The 24846-nt window shown below is 43.0% G+C and overlaps 1 protein-coding gene, 1 long non-coding RNA gene and 1 pseudogene across 3 annotated transcripts; 1 reads left to right on the top strand and 2 right to left on the bottom strand.

The window, feature by feature from the left end:
* Positions 1–2205: 2205 nt before the first annotated feature.
* On the bottom strand, positions 2206–5748 carry LOC308164358 (F-box only protein 47-like; the record flags this gene model as incomplete). Its single annotated transcript, XM_080538465.1, has 10 exons — positions 2206–2303; positions 2482–2641; positions 2795–2937; positions 3864–4004; positions 4202–4375; positions 4524–4632; positions 4718–4795; positions 4961–5037; positions 5293–5445; positions 5649–5748. The coding sequence occupies 10 exons, from the start codon at positions 5746–5748 to the stop codon at positions 2206–2208; spliced, it is 1233 nt and encodes a 410-aa protein (XP_080394591.1).
* Positions 5747–24498, top strand: LOC308164357 (exportin-1-like; annotated as a pseudogene). Its single transcript has 24 exons — positions 5747–5778; positions 6328–6403; positions 6592–6664; positions 8582–8643; positions 8921–8965; positions 9695–9876; positions 10269–10317; positions 10414–10533; positions 10947–11075; positions 11535–11693; positions 12066–12263; positions 17186–17324; positions 17564–17745; positions 18838–18994; positions 19117–19280; positions 19551–19685; positions 19972–20155; positions 20786–20883; positions 21752–21940; positions 22246–22414; positions 22916–23050; positions 23523–23682; positions 23813–23909; positions 24351–24498. The product of its transcript is annotated as an exportin-1-like (transcript).
* LOC308164553 lies at positions 14509–16369 on the bottom strand. The gene is made up of 4 exons (XR_013937637.1): positions 16286–16369; positions 15215–15433; positions 14776–14986; positions 14509–14605 (listed from the first exon to the last, which is right to left on the bottom strand). It is a non-coding gene; the product is annotated as an uncharacterized lncRNA (long non-coding RNA).
* Positions 24499–24846: the final 348 nt, after the last annotated feature.

Raw genomic sequence — 24846 nt, 5'->3', positions numbered from 1 at the left:
GCACTCTAAAGTGAAAACAAGTCTTTCCGCTGGATAAATGACAGTTAAGTGCCCAGAGATTGCAACATACTGTATAGTAACTGTATCTTTATAGATGGTCCCCATACTGTAGGTACAGTAGAGGCGCACTTTTTCGGAAGTTAAACTGCGTCTGTAATGGTTGCTCAAGTCACAATTCATTCAAGTTCACGCGTCCTTCAATGCAGCTACTGTATGTTACCTGACTACAGTATATTAAACCAAACGACACCCACTCCCCTTTAACTTCATCGCAATGTGCATGGAGCCACACTGTAGACACGTATGGATCTTGAAATAATGACCTGTCAGAAGAATTCATACATTAGGCAGCAACCTTTGAGCTCTTGTATATTTGTTTTGTTATATCATATTATACGAGGCATATATAGAGAGAGATAGAGGAAATGGTTTACTCATTGTTTGTTATAGTCTCCCAACAGAGCTGTAACATTTAACAATGCTAAACACCTATTTGACTGTATTGGACTATTACACCCTTATAACAATGAAAACATGTTTTCTATTATGGAAATATCAACAGCCAGCCGATGTGTCTTTCTCATCTGAAAATAGTGAGCATTTGTATGCAATACAACTGAATGTAAAGTGTATTTATTTGAAATGTCTCGGGGTGACATGGAGACAAACTTAATCATGTGCTTGAAAATCAATTTTCTCACTGAGAAGTGTGTTGAGCAATCTTGTGATTGAAAATGTACAAATCAGACGGAGAGTCAGAATCTACGACCGGTCCTGTTGACGCATGCCAGAGGGAAATCAATACAGTGAAACAGGAAACAAATGTAGCAACACATGCAAACTGCCCTTGGGCTCGGCTGTATTCTATTATTGCCTTTTTGGGCTATTTTGACTTTTAATTGCTGATAGTATAAAAGACTCGATTGTGTTGCTGTAGAGGACGCATGTAGACGCACCATCTGCATGATATACCACTGTAGCTTCTTCTTATTATTATTATCAATGTCATCACCAAAACATTTCACAAATGACAATTCAATATAGGTTCTAAAGCAAAGACTAGCGTGAAAAAAGACAAATACAATTAAAACCACATCCCTATACAATGCATTTGCAGCCATGACGAAGCAACCGTTTACCTTTAGCTTTAGAGAACACTAAACACTATGGGGACCAATGGTTACACACACACACAGTTTATGCCTATCAAATATTAAAGAAACTTTAATTATTTGTTTAGGAGTGTTAGGGAACCCTGTGTCATTGTGCTTTGTAAAACACAAAGCACAGTATAATTAATGCATCTTTTAGCCCAGTCCAATAGCATGGTGTGTTCTATGAGCATTTAGTTAAGCGAGAAGCAAGAGGTCATTAACGAGGCATATTCTCACAAAGGATAGCTGCAGGGTATCCAACAGACTACAAAATAAAAAAATTGGCCCTTTTTCTCTCAGTTCACATCTCCGCCACTGGAAGCAGGGTGACTGGAGGGACGTCAGGCTGAGTGTGGTGCCGCTGGCCATGGTGCTGATCCTGGCACACGGCACATCCGCTTCACTGTAGCTCCCGGGGGGAAACACTGGCAGTCATAGCGGAGGCAGTTGATCAGCTTCATAGCGACTTTAGTGAAAATTATCAGAATTGATTGATGAAAAGCTGAATAATGTCGCTTACTATTTCTCTTTTACACATTGTGTGTCGAGCACATCTGTCTTTCATATTATTCCACGACAGGCAGCCCCCTTTTTGGGTCAGTTTCTTGTGTTATGTATATAGTATTATTATTATTATTTGCATGATTATGATTATTATGATTATTATGATGATGATTATTATTATTATTATGCTGCTGCCACATTCCCAGAGAAGCCCTTACAGCCTAATTTACCCAGGCTATCCATCTGTCTTCAGGAGATATTCATTGTTAACATTTGTGATCGGCTAATTGATGATAATGCAAATGTGTTTTTATATTTCATACAGAAACAACAGTATAATCAATACATAACCATAATACAATACAAGTTGAACACCTCTATCCAGAAGAGTAGTTTACACAGACGTATACTGTAAATATATAGATATAAATATAGATATATAGATAGATATAGATAAATATATAAAAGACATAACAAAAAAATGTATATATTCTCAAAGATTACAATCAAAGACAGAACATCCGGTTTGTTGTGAAAGAAAGTAATACTACAGAATGTTGTAGAGAATCACAGTGTGGAAGTGAGCACTGGCGTTGAGGAGGCTGCAGAGGCTCTGGAAGATCTCAAAGTCCTCTTGATCGTTATCTGTGACAAGATCATTGACAGTTAGAAATCCGCATATGTCTACTTATTTTCACTGTTTTTCTATTCATGTGTTCCCAAATAATATGCCCTTAACTTTAAGATTATTTTAGTGCTACAAAGCTTAAAGGAATCTGGACCCTGATCTGATACGATAGTCTTAGTGCCTATAACAACTCACCAGCCACCATAATCTCGTACATCTCCATGGCAACCTCTGAGAACATGTTTTCCACGGCCTCGATGAAGGACCACTTGTCAGCAGAGGAGGAGAACACCTCACACACCTGCTGCACCATCTTGACGGACCAGTTCATGGACTCCCCGTCCTTCTCACACACCTGAGAGGGGGAACCAGAAATGTCAGAAGCTCAGGCCGGTTCAGGCAGTACCTTCCGATAAGTGGGCACAAAATGGGGGAAATGTGTCTCTTAGGTTAAAAGATACCGGAACCCTAGAGCAGATAATAAAGTTATTTAGCAGCAGTGACTGACCAGTACGAGGTACACAATGAGTCGTGAGATCTCAAACAGGCGTCCATTGAGGGCCTTGCTGGCCAGCACGCTGCAGCACACGCTGTTCCCACACAGGAACAACAGACGAGCCACATTCTCCATGTGCCATGCCTGGGGGAGGACTGGAGGCCAACAGAACCAGCACAAAACAAAACAACTGTCATTCATACACACAGCATTCACACTTTACATTAACATTTTTGACATTTAGCAGACGCCTTTATCCAAAGCGACTTACAAGCGAAGTACATTTATCGCATGCCCGGTACACACATAAAGATAATCTGGGCGATTTTGGCCCAATTTCCCCCCTTCCGACCAAGGACAGCAAACCCCTGATTATCGGATGGCTCTAAAGATTATCCTACAAGATTATTCTGTGGTGTGAGGTGTGTTAAGAGTCAATTTCTCCCGACAATCTGCTCGGAAAATGGTCGGGGCCGACGATCGTAAATATTAAACGTGTTCAATATTTACGATCAAAAGTCTTATTGTCTGTGGTCAAAACTGACAACTCCCAAGTCCGATTGTGACGTGGAATGGAATGTAGCCACTCAAGAAGCCAGCTGACTGACGCGTCTTCTTCTTTTCGTTCTTCTGCACTTTATTTTCCCTGTAGCACATGGCTGCCTCTACAGGTCAGTCAGGGTACTACTACCCTGTTCACGCGAGACTCCAGACTGTCGGAGGACAGATCTTTATGCATGTGGTTGTATATTGGAGCACACCACACACAATACGATCAAGACTGTTCAATCCATGATTTTTTTATCTTCATGTGTGGGGTCCTTCTCAGATAATCAGAAAATCCTTATATGTGTACCAGGCTTAAGGTAAGTGAATCATCTATACATCAGTCATCATCGCACCATTTGCTTAGTGAAATCTATAATCCTATGGTAATGGTACATACTGTACGTGTGGACTGACCAGACATACAGTATATACAGTATACAGACAAAATAGTGTAAAAGGTTTGTCTACCATTCCTGGGTGTGTAAAATATAATCATTAAAAGTTGCCAAGTCCTCTGGGCTACTGCAGTTACCTATGAGCTCCTCCAGGATGGCCATTATGGTGTCGGTGGTCCAATCTTTGGCTTCCAGGTCGCTGTTTAGCAGGATGAGAGCCTTGGCCAGGTCCCGCTGGGCCACCCCAGCACGCAGCTGCTCCTGCCAGCCTAGCGAACCTGGAAAGAACATTCCCTTACACTACACATACACTTTGCCTTGCAACTCTGGCCAACCAAAAAACAAGCATTTCATTTGTTATTATTAACATTAGAATTTCACCATGTAATTACTAACAAGTGATTTATATACTGTACAAAAGTGCAACCAGTTTTTTTAAGGTAGAAACCGAGAAGGCCCATGTTGTCCCTCTCACCGTCTGGTAGCAGTGGTCCGTAGAGGATGAACAGCAGCCGGGCTTGGCTGACAATGGGCCAGGGTTTCAGGATGCGGGTCAGCCAGAACAGAGTGTGCTTGTGGTTCTTCCAGGGGTCCAACAGAACCTGTCTGCAGAACAGACGGATCTGTTGCTCCAACAGCTGACATGAACCTGAGGGAGAAAAAAGACATACGGATCACTCACGTCTCTCACACTCTTTCAATTAGCCTTTCTGTTTGTCTCTCTCTCTCTCTCTCTCTCTCTCTCTCTCTCTCTCTCTCTCTCTCTCTCTCTCTCTCTTATAGGGACAGACACTCACCTGGCTTTCCTGTGACCACTGACATGATTTTCTGCGGTAGATTTGTGAAGTCGCACAGGAAGTTGAAAACTCTGTGACACTCCAGCTCATTCCAGCCGGCTATCAATGTCTGTCAGTCAAACATTAACCATCTCAATACAGGATTCAGCCTTTGATATTAAATTGTCTGATGTTCTTTGTAACTAGGCTCTCACCTGTAGAAACGCTCCATAGCTGGAGAAGCCTTGGCATTGCACTGATTGAATGCACTCTTCCATCATGAAGCAAGGAACCTGAGTGGGAGGTAACAACTGTGTTAGTCTAAGTAAGGTTAACTAGAAAATAACAATCTATTCAATGTTGTCAACTGTTTGGTTTGTTTAGAAATGTGAGAATGTTTGTAGAGCACACACAGCTAAACATTGCCTCATCTGTCCTCCCTCACCTCTCTGTCTTACCTGTGAAAACTTGCTATATATGAACGTTAGCCTATCCTTTGTTGGCAGCAAGAGGGTACATCTCTTGAACAATAAACCTAAAACAATGAGCAAAAACAACAAGAATGTAACATAGTGACTATATTTGCCAACCAGGACCACTTGCTTTCCTCATCGGACCCCCTATGAAAGGAGATAGAAATAATACTTTGGTCTATCTACCTGATAAAGAATTACAGCAGAAATAATGTGGCTCTGAATATTAGTTTATTATAAACATGTGTGTTCTTGGCCAACCAACTAAGTAAAATAAAGGTAAATTAATCAAATAAAGCTGTTGAGGAGCCTCTCACCCAGCGATGTGTAGTGTTCTAGTGAGGACACCTCGGTGGAGTGATGACACCCCTGTACGATGGTCCTCTTCCTCCAGGTCTGAGTGGAGACATAGCCCATGATGTAGCGACTGATGGCCTTGGACACCATGCTCAACACACTGATCTGCAACACTTTACCACAACAAACAATGAGGCAGGGAGAAACATCTCATTAATTCAGATGCACGTCATTGGAGCTATACATATGTAAGACCATTTAGTACCCTGCCCCTGGTAACGGCTTCAATCAGAATAGTTCAGCCTCATAGATATGTCTCATCTAAATAATCATAATTCACCCATCCTGAAAAATGTCCAAAGCAAACAGAACCCACCAGAGAGTCTGTCCAGGATCATGTCAAAGACCTCGGGGGCCAGCCGCTCAAAGAAACAGTCGCTGGCCCGAACCTGACGACACTGACTGCGGGTCGTCATGGTTCTGACAGGATACGGCCGGCGTCTGCGGTGATACTTGTGGGTCACCGTGAATTTCCTTGTCACTTTCGCCATAATAACTGGAATACTGTCAAGCCTTTATTGTCCCGCAAATAATCTAGAAGCGAAAGGAAATAGTTAGTTAGTTAAACTTGGTGGTTAGCCACAAACTGAAAAGTTGCTGGCTAGGATAGCTGCATGAACTTACCTAGCTGAGGAGAATGGCACTTGTCAATAAACCTTTGAAATTGTTGCCTTACTGAGCTTTAAATGCTCCTTCACAAGCTGTTATGTGTTCTGGTAAATATTGACACCACTGACATGAGACAATATAATATATATACTATAATATTATCTAAACTAAAGTCACAAACAGTTTTACCTCAGCCGGCGAGCCGCTATTGAGCTTGTGTGCTGCACAGTTCCTGCTCCCTCGCGAGGACACTCGCTGAACAACAAGGGGTGCGTTCGTAAATACGCTCTGGAAATCTGATCAGCACTCATGGAATGCCTGTTGTCCAATCAAATTACTTGGTCCGTTTATGACGTTGAACCCAGTGTGCGTTCCGGCGCTCTCAGAGCAAATGCACGAACGCACCCAAGGAGCGCTACCGCGAAATACGATCAGCTCGCGCTGCATCATCTGGCGCAAAAAGTAAACATTACTACTACTACTACTACTACTACTAATAATAATAATAATAATAATAATAATAATATTCGACTCTTTATTTGCTGTTGTTCACAACTGAAGTCATTTCGTCAACTTCTGACAATAGTTTAATGTAAATTAATGCTGTAGCCTTAAGGCGAGAGAGTGTGACTGTATGTTATGCATTACAGTACTATGCTCTGCAGATTCTGGAAACGGTTATCAAAACGCGATGGAAGATTCTGCCCTGAAATCAGTGCGAAGGTAAGCTGTGCTCACCCACCTGGCTTCTACCTGCTCAAGACTGAAAACAATCATCCCTTCTCTCTCTCTCACCCGTCCTTCCTGTCATAATCTCTACTATTTCTGTCATAAAAAAAGACTGAAAACAAGAGTGAAAATATCCCTTTAGATGTGTGAGTTGACCATGATGACATTGAGCGATGTGTACTTGCTCATAGTTGGAAAAACTATGGGCAGATTCATTCAGACCTCCTTTGGAATATTGCTGTTGACACTGTGAAAAGCCTTAATTGTGCCAGAGACACACTCCTTTTACTGCCCATCGTGCGGTTGCCAAGTTGAGTGGTGTCCCCTGCTAAGCATGCCGGGTGGTTTTCTGCTTGGCTGGGTTGTATTCGCCACTGCAGAAAGGTTGTATTCTGCACCCTGGCACTTCTTTACACGAGGAAAAGACCTAAACTGCTGTTTTGGGATTGCAAAGACGTTAAGCCTAGTGTAGCATCCTAAGGTAAACTTGCAAACACTTGGTTTGCAGTATCTATCTGCTCTGTTTGTTTAGAGGTCTTTTAGATCTTGGTAGAGTATCTATTTGTTTCCTCAATTGTTGACATAGAAGAGCCACTTAATCATAGAAGCTCTGTCTGTCCTCACGCAGCCAAAGCTCCATCCACTGTGACTAGCGTCTATAGTCCTATGTAGAGTATGTCAACTGACAGCAGTACAGAACGGACAATTAGCCAATTGTTTTGAAAATCTTAAAAAAGTAAGTTTGTTATAACTCTATACCTTCCAGGTTTTTTTGTTGTATTAATTACTGTCGATATGATAAACCGACATGTTCAACGAAAGTGTATAATTCCATGTTTTCTCCCTGACTACTTAGGCTGACATTCCTTTTTTCGGTAAACTGATTTGTTGTTTGCTGCTATTTCTCCTTACCCAGTAATGCTCTCACTGCAATGTAGATCAGGGAAATAGATCTGTGATCTGGACATAGACAAAAGACAGATGGAAAAGAATCACACAAAAGGTTTGAAAGAGCTGTACCTCTGGCTTTTGATAAGACTCCTGAAATGGAATTGGAATTGGATGTTTTTCTTTTATGTGACAACAAAAATAGAACTAATCAAGTTAGTCATGTTCATGTTCCCCCCTACAATGTATTTTCTCATTGACCTGTGACTTCCCACTTTACTGTAGATGCCTGACGTTTGTTCAAGTGGCAAACCCAATGCAGTGCATGTCATTTTCCCCTCTTACCTTAGAGTTGTACCTCACTGCTGATTTCTGAGCACTCTGATTTCAGTTAATTTACGAACGGTCAGTTAAAAGTCTATACAAAATGTAAACATGGCAGACACCAATGATAACATTATCATCATTTTTTGGGCGGCCAACACATTTGCTGCATATATATATATATATATAATATATTGTATAGATTATTGTCTGTTGTTATAATGTGTCTAAGTCTAAATGTAGCCAGCATATGTAGCCATCAATGTATTGTCCATCAATTAGAAATGATTGGGCCTCTTTAATGCACCTTTTACTGTATTCTACTTTGTATGTAATCAGTAGTTCCACAGACAGTAAAGCAACTGGCATAGACAGCTCTTTGCAGCTTCAACCACTCCAAAGCCACACAGCGTTAACACAGGGTTAAGACTATCTGCAGCATGCATGACTGCAAACTGGATTAGAGAGAGGAAAACACTCTGCTAACTGCCTCTTCACCATGCTAGATGATCTGTTCAGGGTTCACCTATGTGCACTGGACCAGAAGGTGGTGTTATTTGTAGATGGACACAATAGTTGTTTTCCAGGCAGCCCTCTATGAAGGGATGGTCCAGGCAGCCCTCTATGAAGGGATGGTTGTATAGAACCATTCTCCCTTTTATGGGAGACTTTCACACGTCTTGTTCTTTCTGCTTGCAGGGATTAAAAAGCATGTGGTTGGTCTTATTATCAAGACTTCGTCAGATGCAACAAATGTTGAGGTGAGTAATGCCAAATGTATCTGTTATGATTTTGGGAGATCAAGGAAAGTTACAATCATATGTCTCTATGTTTTGAATTAATGTCTTAAAGTACGAAGGATACAGCCAGCATACATCAGGCTCATTAGAGACCTAGTTAAATTAGGTTTGCATCTACATTCACAATGACTGTAAGCAAGCAGAGACATACTGTTAATGACATCTGTAACATTGTCATTTTTACAGCATTACTTAAGGTTTATGCCTGTGTTAGATGATAGTCTGATTTGTGTTTCAGAAAGAAAAAGTGTACATCGGAAAGCTGAACATGATCCTTGTTCAGGTAAGAATTTTGAGGTGTGGGAGGGGGCAATTAGATCTCAAGAATATAGGAAATGAATTCAATTTTCACAGTCAATTAAACTTCTGGGATATCGATCTGTCCAGTTAGGAAGCGTAAACGATTGTTAATCAATCTCACCTGCTTTGGTGCAAATGAAAGCGACAACAGGTAGACAGGAGAGGCAACAGCAAGACAACCCCCAAAAAGGACATTATTTTGCAGGTGGTGGCCACAGACCATTTCTCTCTCCTTCTCCTTCCTGACTGATTTTTCTCTAGTTTTGCATTTTAGTGCCCTTGGCACTACTGGTAGCACGAGGCGCTACCTGCAGCCCATTCAGGTTGCACAGGTAGTCCAGCTCCTCCAGGATGGCACATCCATACATGCTGTCGCAAGAAGGTTTGCTGTGTTTCCCAGCAAAACCCTGTTTGGCCTCATAAGCACCAGGGGGGTAGAAGAAGCTAAAAAGTCTGAGGTTTAAGCACTGAATAGGTACTGAGTAAGCGCCATCGAAAAAGCATTTTCCCACTGTGGAAAGCCAGCCACTGACTGTGTCCCTAAATGTTTTTGCTGACGTTGTTTTGGTCTCTGGACAGATCATCTATGGTTGGTCTATGGTCTGACTTTACACGTGTGTATGTGTGCCTGTACATCCTGTACATGTGTGTATCCCCTAAGCTTGACATCGGGCTGTGTGTTCTGACCCCTCCTTCCCTCCACCACGCTCAGATCCTGAAGCAGGAGTGGCCAAAGCACTGGCCCACCTTCATCAGCGACATCGTGGGCGCCAGCCGCACCAGCGAGAGCCTGTGCCAGAACAACATGATCATCCTCAAACTGCTCAGCGAGGAGGTCTTCGACTTCTCCAGCGGCCAGATGACCCAGGTCAAGGCCAAGCACCTCAAAGACAGGTGTGCTGCTACTACTGCCCCGTACACACCCTTAAGGCGAATATATATGGACCTCACATAGATTTCACCTCACATATCTGGGCACCTGTACACTAGTAACCTGATTGGTTACGAGGCAACCCATTGAGAGAGAAAAAACAGTGTATGATCTGACCTGATTTGAAGAGAGACTGACATTTAGTGGTGTGCAGAAGTCTATGGTAGAACGTTCAGATGTGAACAGGGCAAATGGTTAGAACAGTCCGGCTGAAGTGTGAATAACCCATTGCATTGTAATCTGTCCAACGATGTGTTTGATGATTTCCTCGCCGATCACGCTTTCCCATGAGCCCACTATCATAAAGAGTTCCCATGGTCCTTTTGTCAACTTTATGGTTTCCTCTTTCTTTCAGCATGTGCAACGAATTCTCCCAAATTTTCCAGCTCTGCCAGTTTGTTATGGTAGGTGAAGCCCCTTCCCAGTGTTTTGCAACAACAGACCATTTACACTGATCTCCCCTTGTCTTTGGTCGGCCGTTAACTATGTTTTGTTACCAGGAAAACTCTCAGAATGCCCCGCTGGTCCATTCCACTCTGGAGACCCTCCTGCGATTTCTCAACTGGATTCCTCTGGGATATATATTTGAAACCAAACTCATCAGCACACTTGTGTACAAGGTACCCCCATAGGCCTCATACACACACTCACATACAGACACCAGTTAATGGTCACTGCCTAGTTCCAAACTGGTCCCCTGCCAACTGTCTCTATCTGATAATAATAATAATAATAATAATAATAATAATAATAATAATAATAATAATAACTTTTTATTTGTATAGCGCTTTTCCTGCAAACGTTGCAGCTCAAAGTGCTCCATTATTGCATTTAATAATTCATATATCAATATAATAATATATGATATGATATGTAATACCAAATATTGGTAACCACTGCAGCAAGAATTGCAGGTAGCCTCTCAAACGGCAAGGTTGAGTTATAACCATAGTGTTTACCTGTCCAACATTAACATGGCTAAATAAAGTTAAATAAATAAAATAAATACCCGTTTCACTTTGCTCTCCTGTAGTTCCTGAACGTGCCAATGTTCCGCAACGTGACACTGAAGGGCCTGACGGAGATCGCCGGCGTGAGCGTCAGCCAGTACGAGGAGCAGTTCGTCACTCTCTTCACCCTCACTATGTGTCAGCTCAAACAGGTGGGCACACACACACACACACACACACACACACACAGTGATTTCCCTCAAATAGTTAACACTAGAACAGCCATGGATGGGGTCATTTGACCAAGTGAGTAAAAAGAAAAATGTATACCTTTGCACTCGATCAAATTTCAGGACCCTCCTTTCATGACTTTTCCTAGATATGTGCGTTCTACCACCCAGTATCCTTACATTTTCGAAATCACATCAGGATAAACTAGTATAGTATATTTAGCAGTTTTGCTGTGTAGGAGGCAGGCTAATTTACAAGAGGCACAGCTTCCCATTCTAAAGACTACGGTCATGACCCCCGAGGCAGCCTTAAGAGTAGGTGAAACAGGCACGGCTGTCCTAGTGTTAAAGACCCACACACAGTCAAACACACACTTGTTTGTGGGCTAGTTAAACACAAATGTCTTGGGTGTTGAGATCCTCCGTGTCTCTCTCCCCTAGATGCTTCCCCTGAACACCAACATCCGGCTGGCCTACTCCAATGGGAAAGACGACGAGCAGAACTTCATCCAGAACCTCAGCCTGTTTCTCTGCACCTTCCTCAAAGAGCACGGCCAGCTCATTGAGAAGAGACTGAACCTCCGAGAGACTCTTATGGAGGTGAGAGGAATCCATGCCCCCAGAGACTGTATGCTAACCTTTGTTATCCCAGCGGTCCTAAACATCTGACTCCCATCTTCTGTCATCAGGGGGGTATTCCATCAACGTTGCGAAAGGAGAATCCAGGCTTATTTTGATAAGTAAATCGAAAAGAGTTGGAAATCTCGCGACATTTATCGAAATAAGCCTGGATTGTCCTTTAGCGACATGATGGAATTGTTTAAGATTGTTTATACCTACTTATGTGATACATAACCAATACCTGTGTTTACACTTTACATTTCTTCGTTATCTGAACGTGGTCAAACTCTCATCCGAGTCCATTGACTTCTTTGCGTTTAACTGCACATTTCCATGTTTTCCATCCCCCAGGCCCTGCACTACATGCTGCTGGTGTCGGAGGTGGAGGAGACGGAGATCTTCAAGATCTGCCTGGAGTACTGGAACCACCTGGCAGCCGAGCTCTACAGAGAGAGCCCCTTCTCCACCTCCACCTCCCCGCTGCTCTCAGGCAGCCAGCACTTTGACGTCCCGCCCCGCAGACAGCTCTACCTTCCCGTGCTCTCCAAGGTGAGGAAAGACCCATGTAGCCTATACATGCACCGTAGTGTCATTGTGTGTGAAATTACTTGCTCAAAATATACAACTCCGCCTGTCTAAACTGCCAGAGGCATTTATCTATTAATTCATTTAGCAATTTTGTTGACAGGAAAAGTGCACATTAATCAACATTTCACACATCAACGCGTCAATAAAAATGTAGTCCCTAGGCAGAATACAAAAACTACGGTGGCCGACAAGGGCAAACGCGCTGCAAATACCGGAAACGCGCTGCATATAGAGAAACGCGCTGCAAATACCGGAAACGCGCTGCATATAGAGAAACGCGCTGCATAGAGAGAAACGCGCTGCATATAGCTCACAACACAACGGAAGTGTAGAAAAACGCTGCAATTCAGTTCACAACACAACGGAAGTGTTCTCACAACGGAAGTGTTCTGGGGGGGAACGATAAGTGGAACGGACCGGAGACGTGTTTTTGAAGTTCCGAAAAGCAGTTCTGAAGAGGTTGTGGAGTGAAGAGGCGACATAAAAGGTACATATTATATTTCTTATTTATGTCTGCAGATAACATGTGCTGTATTTCAAACCGAAGGGCTCATTCTATGCCCTACACCCTATGAAGGGTTCGTAGAAGCTTGTGCAGTGGAGGGATTCTTTATTGGGAATTAGCCGTTGGATCGTATTCAGACATAACGTAGGCTGGTTCTGTCAAGATATTTGTTGGCATTATGAGGAGGACAGGTGACTTCCTTAAACCTGTGAGAGGGAAGTCACTTCCCCTTGATGTTCAACCACAATGGTCATCTGACCAACTGTTGGATGCTGCTTTAAAGAAGCTGAAAGATTTTAACCAGGACATGAAAGATGTTTCCTATGTCTTGCTGTACCCCGATGGTCAGGAAGTTCGAAACATTCCAGGAACAGACACCGCTTTCACAGTGGAGAAATACAAGGAGGCCATTGGAAAGGCCTACCAAAGAATAAGACTGTACATTTGCCCTGGTGAACAATTCACAAACAGTTGTAAGTGCAAGTTTCCACCTTGTTTTTAGCTCCACTCTGTAAAACTGAGGCAATGAGTGAAATTCATCTTTATACCCACATCAATTATGCCAATTATTCTTTTTCAAAGGTTACAGTGGACAGTCTTCAAGTGAAGATGATGACGGTGTGGTTCAAATGGTTAATTTGGCATCTGGAGACAGTCCACTTTCAGACACCGTGGTCAGTTTGCATCATGGCATTTCTCCTTAAATGAAGTGAATTGACAATATTTTGATAATATTTTCATTTGATCTAATCTGTCATTTGTGTGTTGTATGCAGGTGTGGGACGGTCCAAATGAAGTGAGCACTCCAAATGATGTGAGCACTCCAAGAATGGAGAACATTTTGCAAGGGTAAAACACAGCACAGTCAACATGAACTTTTCTTGCACAAGCAGCACAATACAGTACAGCAGTTTAAATTGTTGTTTTTTTCCAGACCTGCCAGACGCTTACAGACAGCATCTCATCAAGTAAGAACATCCATATCCTCTAGTGTTGAATGTGTGAACCTGAAATTATGAAATGCCTGTAAATAATTTCATTAATTCACCAAGCCAAACTACATGTAATGTGTGCTGTTTTAGTTACTAAGCCAATAACACTGTCATTAAATTAACTGCTAATTTTTGGGGTAAAACTAGGATGGAGGACAAACCGCAGTCCAGGAACAAGACAAATGTGCCCGGGGTCAGAATAACTTCTACAGGTAAGCTGTGTTGACAGATGCAACCTTTACACATTTGCTAGTTTACTCAGAATTGTGTGGATTTTCAATGTATTTCTTGCATCTTTGTCAAATGTTTACGGGCAGTGTGCACCAATATGCCAAATGTGCTGGTATTGTATGTTTTAAACCTAATGTTTTTCAAAGAAACCAGACGAGGATTGACATCTGAATTTAAGCCGTAGGTATTTTTATTTTTCAGCTCAGTGAAGCAGGGTGCACAAGGCGACAGGAAGAAACCTGTGTACTCGGATTCTGGAGAGACTATCTTCTTGACACAGAAGGTTTATTTTAATTATCTCATCATAAACACACTCCCTACCCTGCAGAAGACCTGAACAGTCCCCAGATCTTTTAATTATGTCATCTTGATCATCTTCTATTGCTGGCAGTTCCATTGAAATATTATATTTTACAACTAAACTAAATCTACTTTTTTCAGAGAAACAAACAGGAATCTTCCTCCAGGACATCCTCATGTTCGCCACAGGACTCGACGCACTGCCTCCCTCTGGGATCCAGCCACCACCCAAAACTGCTTTTTCTGCGGACATCACGCTTCCCAATGAGCAGAACCTGCGCCAACACAATAGAGATACCGATGGCCATGAATTACAATGAGTTTCAGAACAACATGGACTTTGGGATACAAAATTCCCCAGGGTTTGGACTACAGTAAACTAAACTGGCTTAACTAGATTTCAGTAGTTAAAGGGTTAACTTTGTTCTTTGAAATGTGTACTCACATATCATGACATATCAGCCATGTTCTTCAGTCTGATATAGTTCTGTACACCAGACTGCCAGGTCAAGGCCTGCATCAGACCAAGCCTTCTCTGCAGGTTCTCAAAGTGTCCCTGGAGATGCTGATCTCCACATGGACTGTAGGTAGACTCCGAAACAAACTGGCCTAGTTCGTGTGGTGGGACTTTGAACCCACAGTCAGTTCTGCCAAACCTGTGGGTAACAGTTAACTGGCACACTAACTGTACTGTTTTCATTAAAACATTTTGTTATAAATGTATCATTGTATCAAATAATAATTTTTTAGAGAAAAGTATTTCAATTGAAAGCTACTCAACAGGCAACTACAGTTGATTGCATTTTAGACAATTAGAAGTACATGTGAATTGTGAATGTAGAAGTACAAGAATGAAAAAATAATTGTAATTGATAGAACCAAACCTGTGAGGCAGGTTGTACATGACATCTGGTTTCCCAGATGGACAACGAGACTGGTGAACAGGTCTGATGGTGTGTGTGTTCCACTTTTCCCTGCATTCATCAAGGTCCCGCTGTAGCACACCCATGAACACAAACCGCACTAGGCATGTGTGCTCATGACTGCCACTGAACAAATCTCTCTCCCTCAGGTCATTCATGAGGTCCATCCAGAATTGAGATCTGAAAAAACACTCAAATTAGAGATGTAGTTTGTTGTAGGTGATGCATTTCCATGTAATGGATTTAGAATGAGCATAATGATCATCAAACAACAGAAAACCTGCAGTGCCACAAAAGGTATTTACTAAATAGAAGGGGTCCCTCTGTGTTTTAAGGTGTTTCTGATCAGTTCAGTGGAATGGAAATCAATGCTCCAACAACTAGATGTACCACCAAGTAATCAGAACGAATGAAATTCCATGGGTATTTTAAGATATACTGTGTTCCCTACTAGGGGTGTAAGAAATATTTTAAAAGTTGAGGACACCTCTGTTTGCGGAAGTATGACCACCAGCTTTCGATTCGTTGGTTTGCTGTTGAGGAGCCATACATATGACTGGCAGCCCCAGCAAAGTCATCGGTGTGTGAAGATCTTAAGCTGTTTCCATTTTGTGCAATTTGTGTAAGTCGTGGTGTAAACATCATAGACGGCAGAAAAACTCCTGCTGCTCCAGAATATAAATCTAGAGATGAGATTCTAGGTTTTGAGGAAAATAAACCTATTCCTTCATCCCCATATCCCTTCCTTTAAAACTCATCAATAAAACATCACAGGGTGTGTGTGTGTGTGTGTGTGTGTTCCCTCATCCATATTCCTATTACGGTAGAGATGGGGAAAATACAGTACCAGAACACACACACACACACAAACACACACACAATTATAGTATGGAACCCCAGCCAGGCTGAAGAATCCCTCCACTGCACAAGCTTCTACGAACCCTTCATAGGGTGTAGGGCATAGAATGAACCCTTCGGTTTGAAATACAGCACATGTTATCTGCAGACATAAATAAGAAATATAATATGTACCTTTTATGTCGCCTCTTCACTCCACAACCTCTTCAGAACTGCTTTTCGGAACTTCAAAAACACGTCTCCGGTCCGTTCCACTTATCGTTCCCCCCCAGAACACTTCCGTTGTGAGAACACTTCCGTTGTGTTGTGAACTGAATTGCAGCGTTTTTCTACACTTCCGTTGTGTTGTGAGCTATATGCAGCGCGTTTCTCTATATGCAGCGCGTTTCTCTATATGCAGCGCGTTTCCGGTATTTGCAGCGCGTTTCTCTATATGCAGCGCGTTTCCGGTATTTGCAGCGCGTTTGCCCTTGTCGGCCACCGTAAAAAACCACAAAGCATAACATCAGACAACGACATAGACAGATTATACATGATTATACATGCATCAGATGATATGGATGCTTGGATTCTTCTTTATTTGATGAATGAGTATTAATTATTCAGATACACCACCATTTCTGGAACAAATTCTGTGTCTCAATAAGTTGTGGGGATGGCTCACATGTTTAACTGTGTTCAATACATAAAAAGAAAAAAGAAAAAAACTTAACTGAAAAAGCAATGGAATATGAAAGGCAGTTGGAATTTCACTTTGAAAACTCCATGGATATGATGTCACCATGACCAAGTGCAATCTGTACTAAATGGGAGCCTACGGAACACACAGTAAGGCTCCCATTTCATACAGATTGCAGTGTGGGGGAACGCATGGTGACATCATATCCATGGAGTTACTTTTAGTACAGTTAAACATGTGTGAACACACACACACACGTAGCCAACGGCGCACGCTGTGTGCGTGTGGCCGGTCAAGTGATCAGGGTTTGTGTGTGCGTTGGCATGTAGTCAGCGTATGTGTGAGTTGCCACATGCCGTGTGTGTGTGTTGACAATTTGTAATCCCCCGTAACAGGTGCGTACGCTGATGGTGAGTCGGATGGCCAAGCCAGAGGAGGTCCTCGTAGTAGAGAACGACCAGGGGGAAGTGGTCAGAGAGTTCATGAAGGACACAGATTCCATCAACCTCTACAAGAACATGAGAGAGACTCTCGGTGTGTGTGTGTGTGTGTGTGTGTGTGTGTGTGTGTGTGTGTGTGTGTGTGTGTGTGTGGCGTATGTGTGGTGTGCGTGTGTGCGTGCACATTCATCTCCACAAATCCATTACTGTATTCTGACTGAATCTCTTCATCATTGCCTCCTTCCGTCTTTGGGAGTATCTCCTAAGCAGCCCACCATGGTGGAGGGTGTCCAGTATTCTATTGACCTCTAACCCTAACCCTCAATGTTCCAGTGTACCTGACCCATCTGGACTATGCAGACACAGAACGAATCATGACAGAGAAGCTGCATAACCAGGTCAACGGGACAGAGTGGTCATGGAAGAACCTCAACACGTTGTGCTGGGCTATAGGATCTATTAGTGGAGCCATGCATGAGGAGGATGAGAAGAGGTTCCTCCTCACTGTTATCAAGGTAGGGACGATGGGGAGGGGTTTATAGGGCACTGTGGAGATTAAATAGGCTTTAATGTGGCTCAATTTCAGACCTGGATTTATATGGCAAATCGGCTACTTAGTATTTGATGTGTGCTTGATTAAGTTTGCACTTTATTGTACTATGCATTTAACAAAATAACACTGCATTTAATAATAACTTAAATTTATTGTTTTTCAATGTAAAAGATAAAGATATATCTTTATGTGTACAACTAGGGATTGGAATAGATAAGGTGCTATTGATACCGATAGCATTATCAATTCTGCTTATCCGTTCAATTCTTGATCGATTCCTGATACATTTTCTGGGTAGAAAAAAAAAAGTAGGACAACTGTTAGGGAAATATTTAAGTATCTAAATAGAAAATAGAGAAAGGTAGCCTGGTTTATTTTATAGAAACGATATTTAATTGTCTTATGCAAAAGGAGAATAGTTTACAAGCATGACAGACAAAGTCTGTCAGTCAAATCATTCTCAGAAAAAGTCCAGACAGAGAAGAAACATGGATTTTTATACACAGGTAATCAGTCCCGCCCTCAGGTAGGGTTCAAGCCAATCACAGTTATTTCCTGTCCACATCTGTGATGAGCAGGGGCTAGCTGTGGTGCAAATTATGTCACAAAAGTAAAAGTAAATGTCTTCTCAATAAATAAAATGTCTTATCAGGCACTACAACAACACAGGTTTTCAGAGTTAACGCAGCTGTTTTATTATCTCGCGTCTCTGAACACAGTGTATAATATTTGAACATTAATTTAAAAAAAGAGTTTGACGTCATCATGACGCACACGTTTTTGTAATGAGCAACTGTGAGCGCATGCGCAAAACATGCCGGCATCGATAAGAGGAATCAATAACCTCTGAGGCATACGATTCCAATGCATCAAACAATTTGGAACCGGTTCTCAACGGAACCGGTTATCGGTTCCCATCCCTATGTTTAACACATTTTTTAGAAAGCAATTTTGAAAAAGAAAGCAATCCAAATAACAATTAGACCCGATACTGCTTGATTCGTGGGAAATTGGACCGCTTTGTTAACCACTCGTCTGTGTGTGTGTCTCACAGGATCTACTGGGGCTGTATGAACAGAAGAGAGGGAAGGACAACAAGGCCATCATAGCCTCCAACATCATGTACATCTTTGGCCAGTATCCTCGATTTCTCAGAGCCCACTGGAAGTTCCTCAAAACCGTGGTCAACAAGCTGTTTGAGTTCATGCACGGTGAGGAAACCACTGCATCTGGTCGTTGGTGTTAGTGAGGAAGAGGGTATCGGGTTTTTAGATTGTGTGTTAGTGCTGTCTCAGTCTCTTTTTCTGTTTCTTATTTATTCTCCCTCCTCAAGTGACCCATGACGGTGTACAAGACATGGCGTGCGACACGTTGATCAAGATCGCTCAGAAGTGCAGGCGACACTTTGTCCAGGTGCAGGTGGGCGAGGTGATGCCCTTCATCGACGAGATCCTCAACAACATCAACACCATCATCTATTACCTCCAACCACAACAGGTCAGCTTCAGCCTAGACACAGATGGACTCATGTAGGGTTCATCAGCTGTCCTGGGTAGCTTTTAGGTTAGCAGGCTTTTGACCAACACACCTGTTCCAAATAACGAATATAAAATGATAGAAATAAAACGAGATAAAGACTCGGTCCCTCTTTAGAAAAAAAAAAGTCTTTCAGTGTCTGTTCATGATTCCTAGATGAGTTGTTGTGCTAACCGTTGTCCTCTCTATGTTCATGTTGTGTGTGTGGTGTGTGGTCGTCCGTGTCTCCAGGTTCTCACGTTCTATGAGGCGGTAGGCTACATGATCGGGGCTCAGACGGACCAGGCGGTCCAGGAGCACCTGATAGAGAAGTACATGCAGCTACCCAACCAGGTGTGGGACAGCATCATCCAACAGGCCACCAAGGTGAGACACAGACCAGCTATGTTCTATACTGGATATAGAGCCCGACAGATTTTTTATTTATTTTTTCAAAGTTCATATTCGTTTTTAAACGACACGATACTAATGTTTTAACTTAGAAGAGTTCAGAAATCAGTATTTGGTGGAATAACCCCGCATTTTCAATCACAGCTTTCATGCGTCTTGGCATGCGCTACACCAGTCTTTCACATTGCTGTTGGGTGACTTTACGCCACTCCTTTTCAATTTGAAAATAAATGTACTAATGTACCCATTCCCACCATGATAGAATGTGGACATCCTGAAGGACCCAGAAACGGTGAAACAGCTGGGCAGCATCCTGAAGACCAAAGTGAGAGCCTGCAAGGCCGTGGGCCACCCCTTCGTCATTCAGCTGGACCGCATCTACCTGGACATGCTCAACGTCTACAAGAGTCTGAGCGAAAACATCTCAGCTGCCATTCAGACCAACGGTGTGTGTGTGTGTGTGTGTGTGTGTGTGTGTGTGTGTGTGTGTGTGTGTGTGCGTGTGCGTATATACTGTAGTATACAACACTGTCAAACTGAAGTGTGTGTGTGTGTGCACGTGCGTGCGTGCATATACAGTATACAGCACTGTCAAACTGAAGTGTGTGTGTGTGTGTGTGTGTGTGTTTTATGGTGGTCACATTTCCCCCAAAAATATGTTCCAACACCTGGAACCTGTTAGCTTTTTATTGTATTTTCTCTTTTATTTTCCTCATCCAAATTAATGAACACTTTTTCATATGCGTCTTAAGAATTCACAATATTTTGGCTGTATTTGGCAATATTTGGCCTCCACTCTGCAGAGAGTAACACGATGTGACAGCCCTAGTTGTTATGTCTAAACCCTTTTAGACGTATAATTCCCAAATAGGAATGGGGGCAGAGAAAACGTTTGGTAACAACATAGAGCTTTAGAGAAACAAACGCCGGTGTACAGACATGGCACCACTTACTCCTCTGACAGGGGAACACTTCATTACCTATAAGGCCTTTCTCATCTAACTACAGTGGCTCACCTAGCTCAAAAAGAACACGTTCAATATATAACATTAGTGTGTGTGTGTCTCTTGTCGTAGGAGAGATGGTGACCAAACAGCCCTTGATAAGGAGTATGAGGACGGTGAAACGAGAGACGCTGAAACTGATATCGGGCTGGGTTAGCCGATCAAACGAGGTGGTGAGAAGCTGCACACCGATATTTCTACTCCAAACATCCATGAAAAACACAGATGTTTCAATGAAAATCGACCTTATTTTTAGATCAAACAGGAAACCATGCCTGAACTGTTACACACATGCCATGCTATGCTGTGATTTTCGGCAGTGATGCAAGACACCGTTGTCTTCAGCACTATTGTCTTATAAACCCTCCTGACCTATTAGTCACACAAATCATCTGTTTGATTTCCTGCTATTCAAATGGAATTTTTAATGAATGATATTTCCATTAGGATAGCTTTCCTGACCCAAAGTCCTGGACTGAATCAGTCTTTCAATGGGATATCTCCATTGTGGTTGCTTTTTGGGGGGGGGGGGGGGGCTGTGGCTCAACTGGTAGAGCTGGCAACTAATGATCGCAAAGTCGGCAGCTCGCAGCGTGTCCCTGAGCAAGGCACTAAACCCTTAATTGCCGGGGTCACCTATAATGGCTGTGAGCCCTTGCCTAGATGCCCCCTCTAGAGAACAAATGCAATCTGGGAAACCGGCTCATTGATTTTTGAAGGTTAGGCTTATAACTAATTTATGAGCTCAGTGCAGCGTTTACCCTATTATAATCCCAAATATAAAGTGGTATTACTCCATTGTCAACCAAGTATATACACTCATTAGAGTCTAAATGATCTTCAGCTGGACTGAAATCCAGTGTACACAGTGTGGGTCCATAAGACTGTAAACCCTGGTGTAATAGTCTCAGAGACATTAGTGTTGGAGACTTAAACCCACAAAGCCTGTCCTAAAACAACCTGTTAGGAATGCTCTTCAGTGTAGTCGTGTTGATCTGTTCCAATCCAATGTTTTCCGGGGCATTCTAAGTGGGAGAGAATTTTGTCTCATGTCCACTGTTGGATGCGGTTCTGATCGACTACCAGCGAAACGTCCCTGCCGCCAGAGAACCTGAGGTCCTCAGCACCATGGCGACCATCGTCAATAAACTAGGCGGCCACATCACAGGGGAGATCCCCCAGATCTTTGATGCTGTTTTCGAATGCACCCTCAACATGATCAATAAAGTGAGTATGATCACCTTAACATGGGATAAGTTTTAACATGTTGTCATGGGGTGCGTTCAGTTAGGCAAAATGTTCACAACGTTGCATATAGAAATGGAATACAGAGCATGAATCCCTATTCCACATTACACACCCCGTTTGAGAATCTAGCTGACGGCTTTGAATGGTGATCGAGGCCGCCTGTTTTGGGTGGGATGTTTAAAAGTTCAAAAATAAAGTTACCGAGTGAGGAATGTTGTTGCTTATGTACCTGGGTCTCATCTGTACAGTATGTCCCTTTGCCTTGTCTTTCATGGTTTTTCCAGGACTTTGAGGAGTACCCTGAGCACAGGACCCACTTCTTCTACCTGCTGCAGGCCGTCAACTCCCACTGCTTTCCAGCATTCCTGGCGATCCCACCTGCCCAGTTTAAACTGGTGTTGGATTCCATCATCTGGGCCTTTAAACACACCATGCGGAATGTGGCTGACACGGGTGAGGATAAGTTAAACCAACATTGTGTCATACGTGTCACATTCTAATGCTTTGGTCCGCATATCGGGATCTGATCGAAAAAAAACTTGAATACATTTCCGCGTGGTTGTTGAAAATCAATGACACATCGCTAGTCAACTAACACAGCTTGTTTTGTGAGCCTGCTAACAATGTAAAACTAGTTAACTAGGTAGCAGTGGGAATTACTCTCCGAATCCATTGCGTTGTTGCAGTATTTTGGCTTGACTAGCGAGTTTGTGTCGAGAATCTCGACAACGTTGAAACGTAGTTCCGTGTTTCAAAAGAAAAGTCGGAACATTTTGATTGGTTGCTGATATGCGGACCAAAAGACTAGAACGTGTCACGATATGTACTGTACGTGTGGTTGGGGAGTCCAGATCAGCCAGTACGGTCCCTCTTTAGTAAGTGTGTGTGTTGCGTGTGTAGTAAGTGTGTGTGTTGCGTGTGTAGTAAGTGTGTGTGTTGCGTGCCTCCTCCCAGGTCTGCAGGTCCTGTACACGCTGCTGCAGAACGTGGGCCAGGAGGAGGCGGCGGCCCAGAGCTTCTACCAGACCTACTTCTGTGACATCCTGCAGCACATCTTCTCTGTAGTCACAGACACGTCACACACTGCTGGTGAGCGTGTGCATACATACAGTCACTGCCACAGAGAGTGGAGGTGATGGATGTATGCAACATTGGTCAATGTTTTAGGGAATATATCTCACAGAATATAGTAATGCGAGAATATACACAAGGCCTGCTTCCACATATTAATAGAGGGTGTACTGGTGGTATGAGAGATACCTCAACTGCTGCCTAGTATGATCAAATGAGTCTATTTAATTTTTTGCCTATTGAACATCAACGTCATGTTGCGTGTTTTTGCCAACTCCCCAAGTCCACTGACCCTCCCATGTCCTGCACCACCTATATCAGTCTTACATTAGTGTTACATTACCAAAGCATCACAACATTTTAGCCTCCGGGCTGCACAGAGTAATGAAAACACAGTGTTCATGTAACTCAAGCCTGTGTCATTGGGTTTCTGCCGTCTGCCATGTCTCTTTTTCACGACTCCGTACGGTTCTGTGCTCGTGTCTTCCAGGCCTGACCATGCACGCGTCCATTCTGGCCTACATGTTCAACCTGGTGGAGGAGGGTAAGATCAACACCACCCTCAACCCCTCCAGCCCTGTCAACAACCAGGTGTTCATCCAGGAGTACGTGGCCAACCTGCTCAAAACAGCCTTCCCCCACTTACAGGAGTGAGTTTTAACATTCTCTTTTTTCCTAACTTAGGTTTCGAGTGTCTTCTGTGTATTTGCTGTGTTGTTGATGATGTTTATGCCAGCCAATAGTATGTTGTCTCATAATGTTATGTGTCCCTTCCTTCAGTGCCCAGGTGAAGGTGTTTGTAACCGGGCTGTTCAGCCTAAACCAGGATATTCCTGCCTTCAAGGAGCACCTTAGAGACTTCCTGGTCCAGATTAAGGTGAGAGTCCCTTTTTAAGACCACCTTTGATGACGTCACAATTCAACATTCAAATTCAGAAGTGGATTTTATTATAGAGCCTGGAAGTAACTAATAGTTACCTCAAAATTAAAGTAGGCATCCCAGTGTGACAGAAATCAAGTGTTTTAGACATGTTTTAATGAATGGATCCCCTTTCTAAACAAAATAATTCTCAAAAGACTAAGTGAAGGTAACTCAATGTTTCCCCCCCCAATCAAGCAGCGCCATAAGCCTACATTAAAGGGAAGGGATAGATGGATAGAAGTTGTTTTCCTTAGTGAGCTAAGATGGTTGGATGCTGAGGTATGGTTTCTATAAATAACTGTTCGAGTGCAGGGCCAGGGGTCTCTCTGTCTCTCTCTCATGCACAGTACACTGATACGCGTCCCCCTCCCACACACACACACACCCTCTCTGTAGGAGTTTGCAGGTGAGGACACCACAGACCTGTTCCTGGAGGAGCGGGAGTCGTCACTGCGCCAGGCGCAGGAGGAGAAACACAAGCTGCAGAATATCCGTGCCGGGTATCCTCAACCCCCACGAGATCCCAGAGGAGATGTGCGACTGAGCAGCGAACCAAACTGTACAGGCGTTGAAACAAAGAAAAGTAACCAACACAGAATCTGAACCGATAGAGGCAGGTGTGCGGCAGGACAGGCGGAGGACAGAGTGGAGGCTTGTCGACCAAAACAATGCCAATATTTAAATGACACCGTGTCACCCTGTGGCCCTTTTTACAGTGTGTTTTTTATATGGAGATTGTTTGTGTGATATATTTTCTGAACTGTTCCTCTAATCCAAATGTATGTTTGTTTGGTCCATCCCCATCCCAGAGCTGGATGCTTTTTTGTTTTCCTACCTATTTTTTTGTTATTATTATTATTCCTTTGTGTGTGTGTGTGTGTGTGTGTGTGTG

The sequence above is a fragment of the Nansenia antarctica genome (assembly GCF_963989245.1).
Source record: "Nansenia antarctica genome assembly, chromosome: 8".
NCBI classification, from domain to species: Eukaryota; Metazoa; Chordata; class Actinopteri; order Argentiniformes; family Microstomatidae; genus Nansenia; species Nansenia antarctica.
This window is presented reverse-complemented; position numbering and strand designations above follow the sequence as displayed.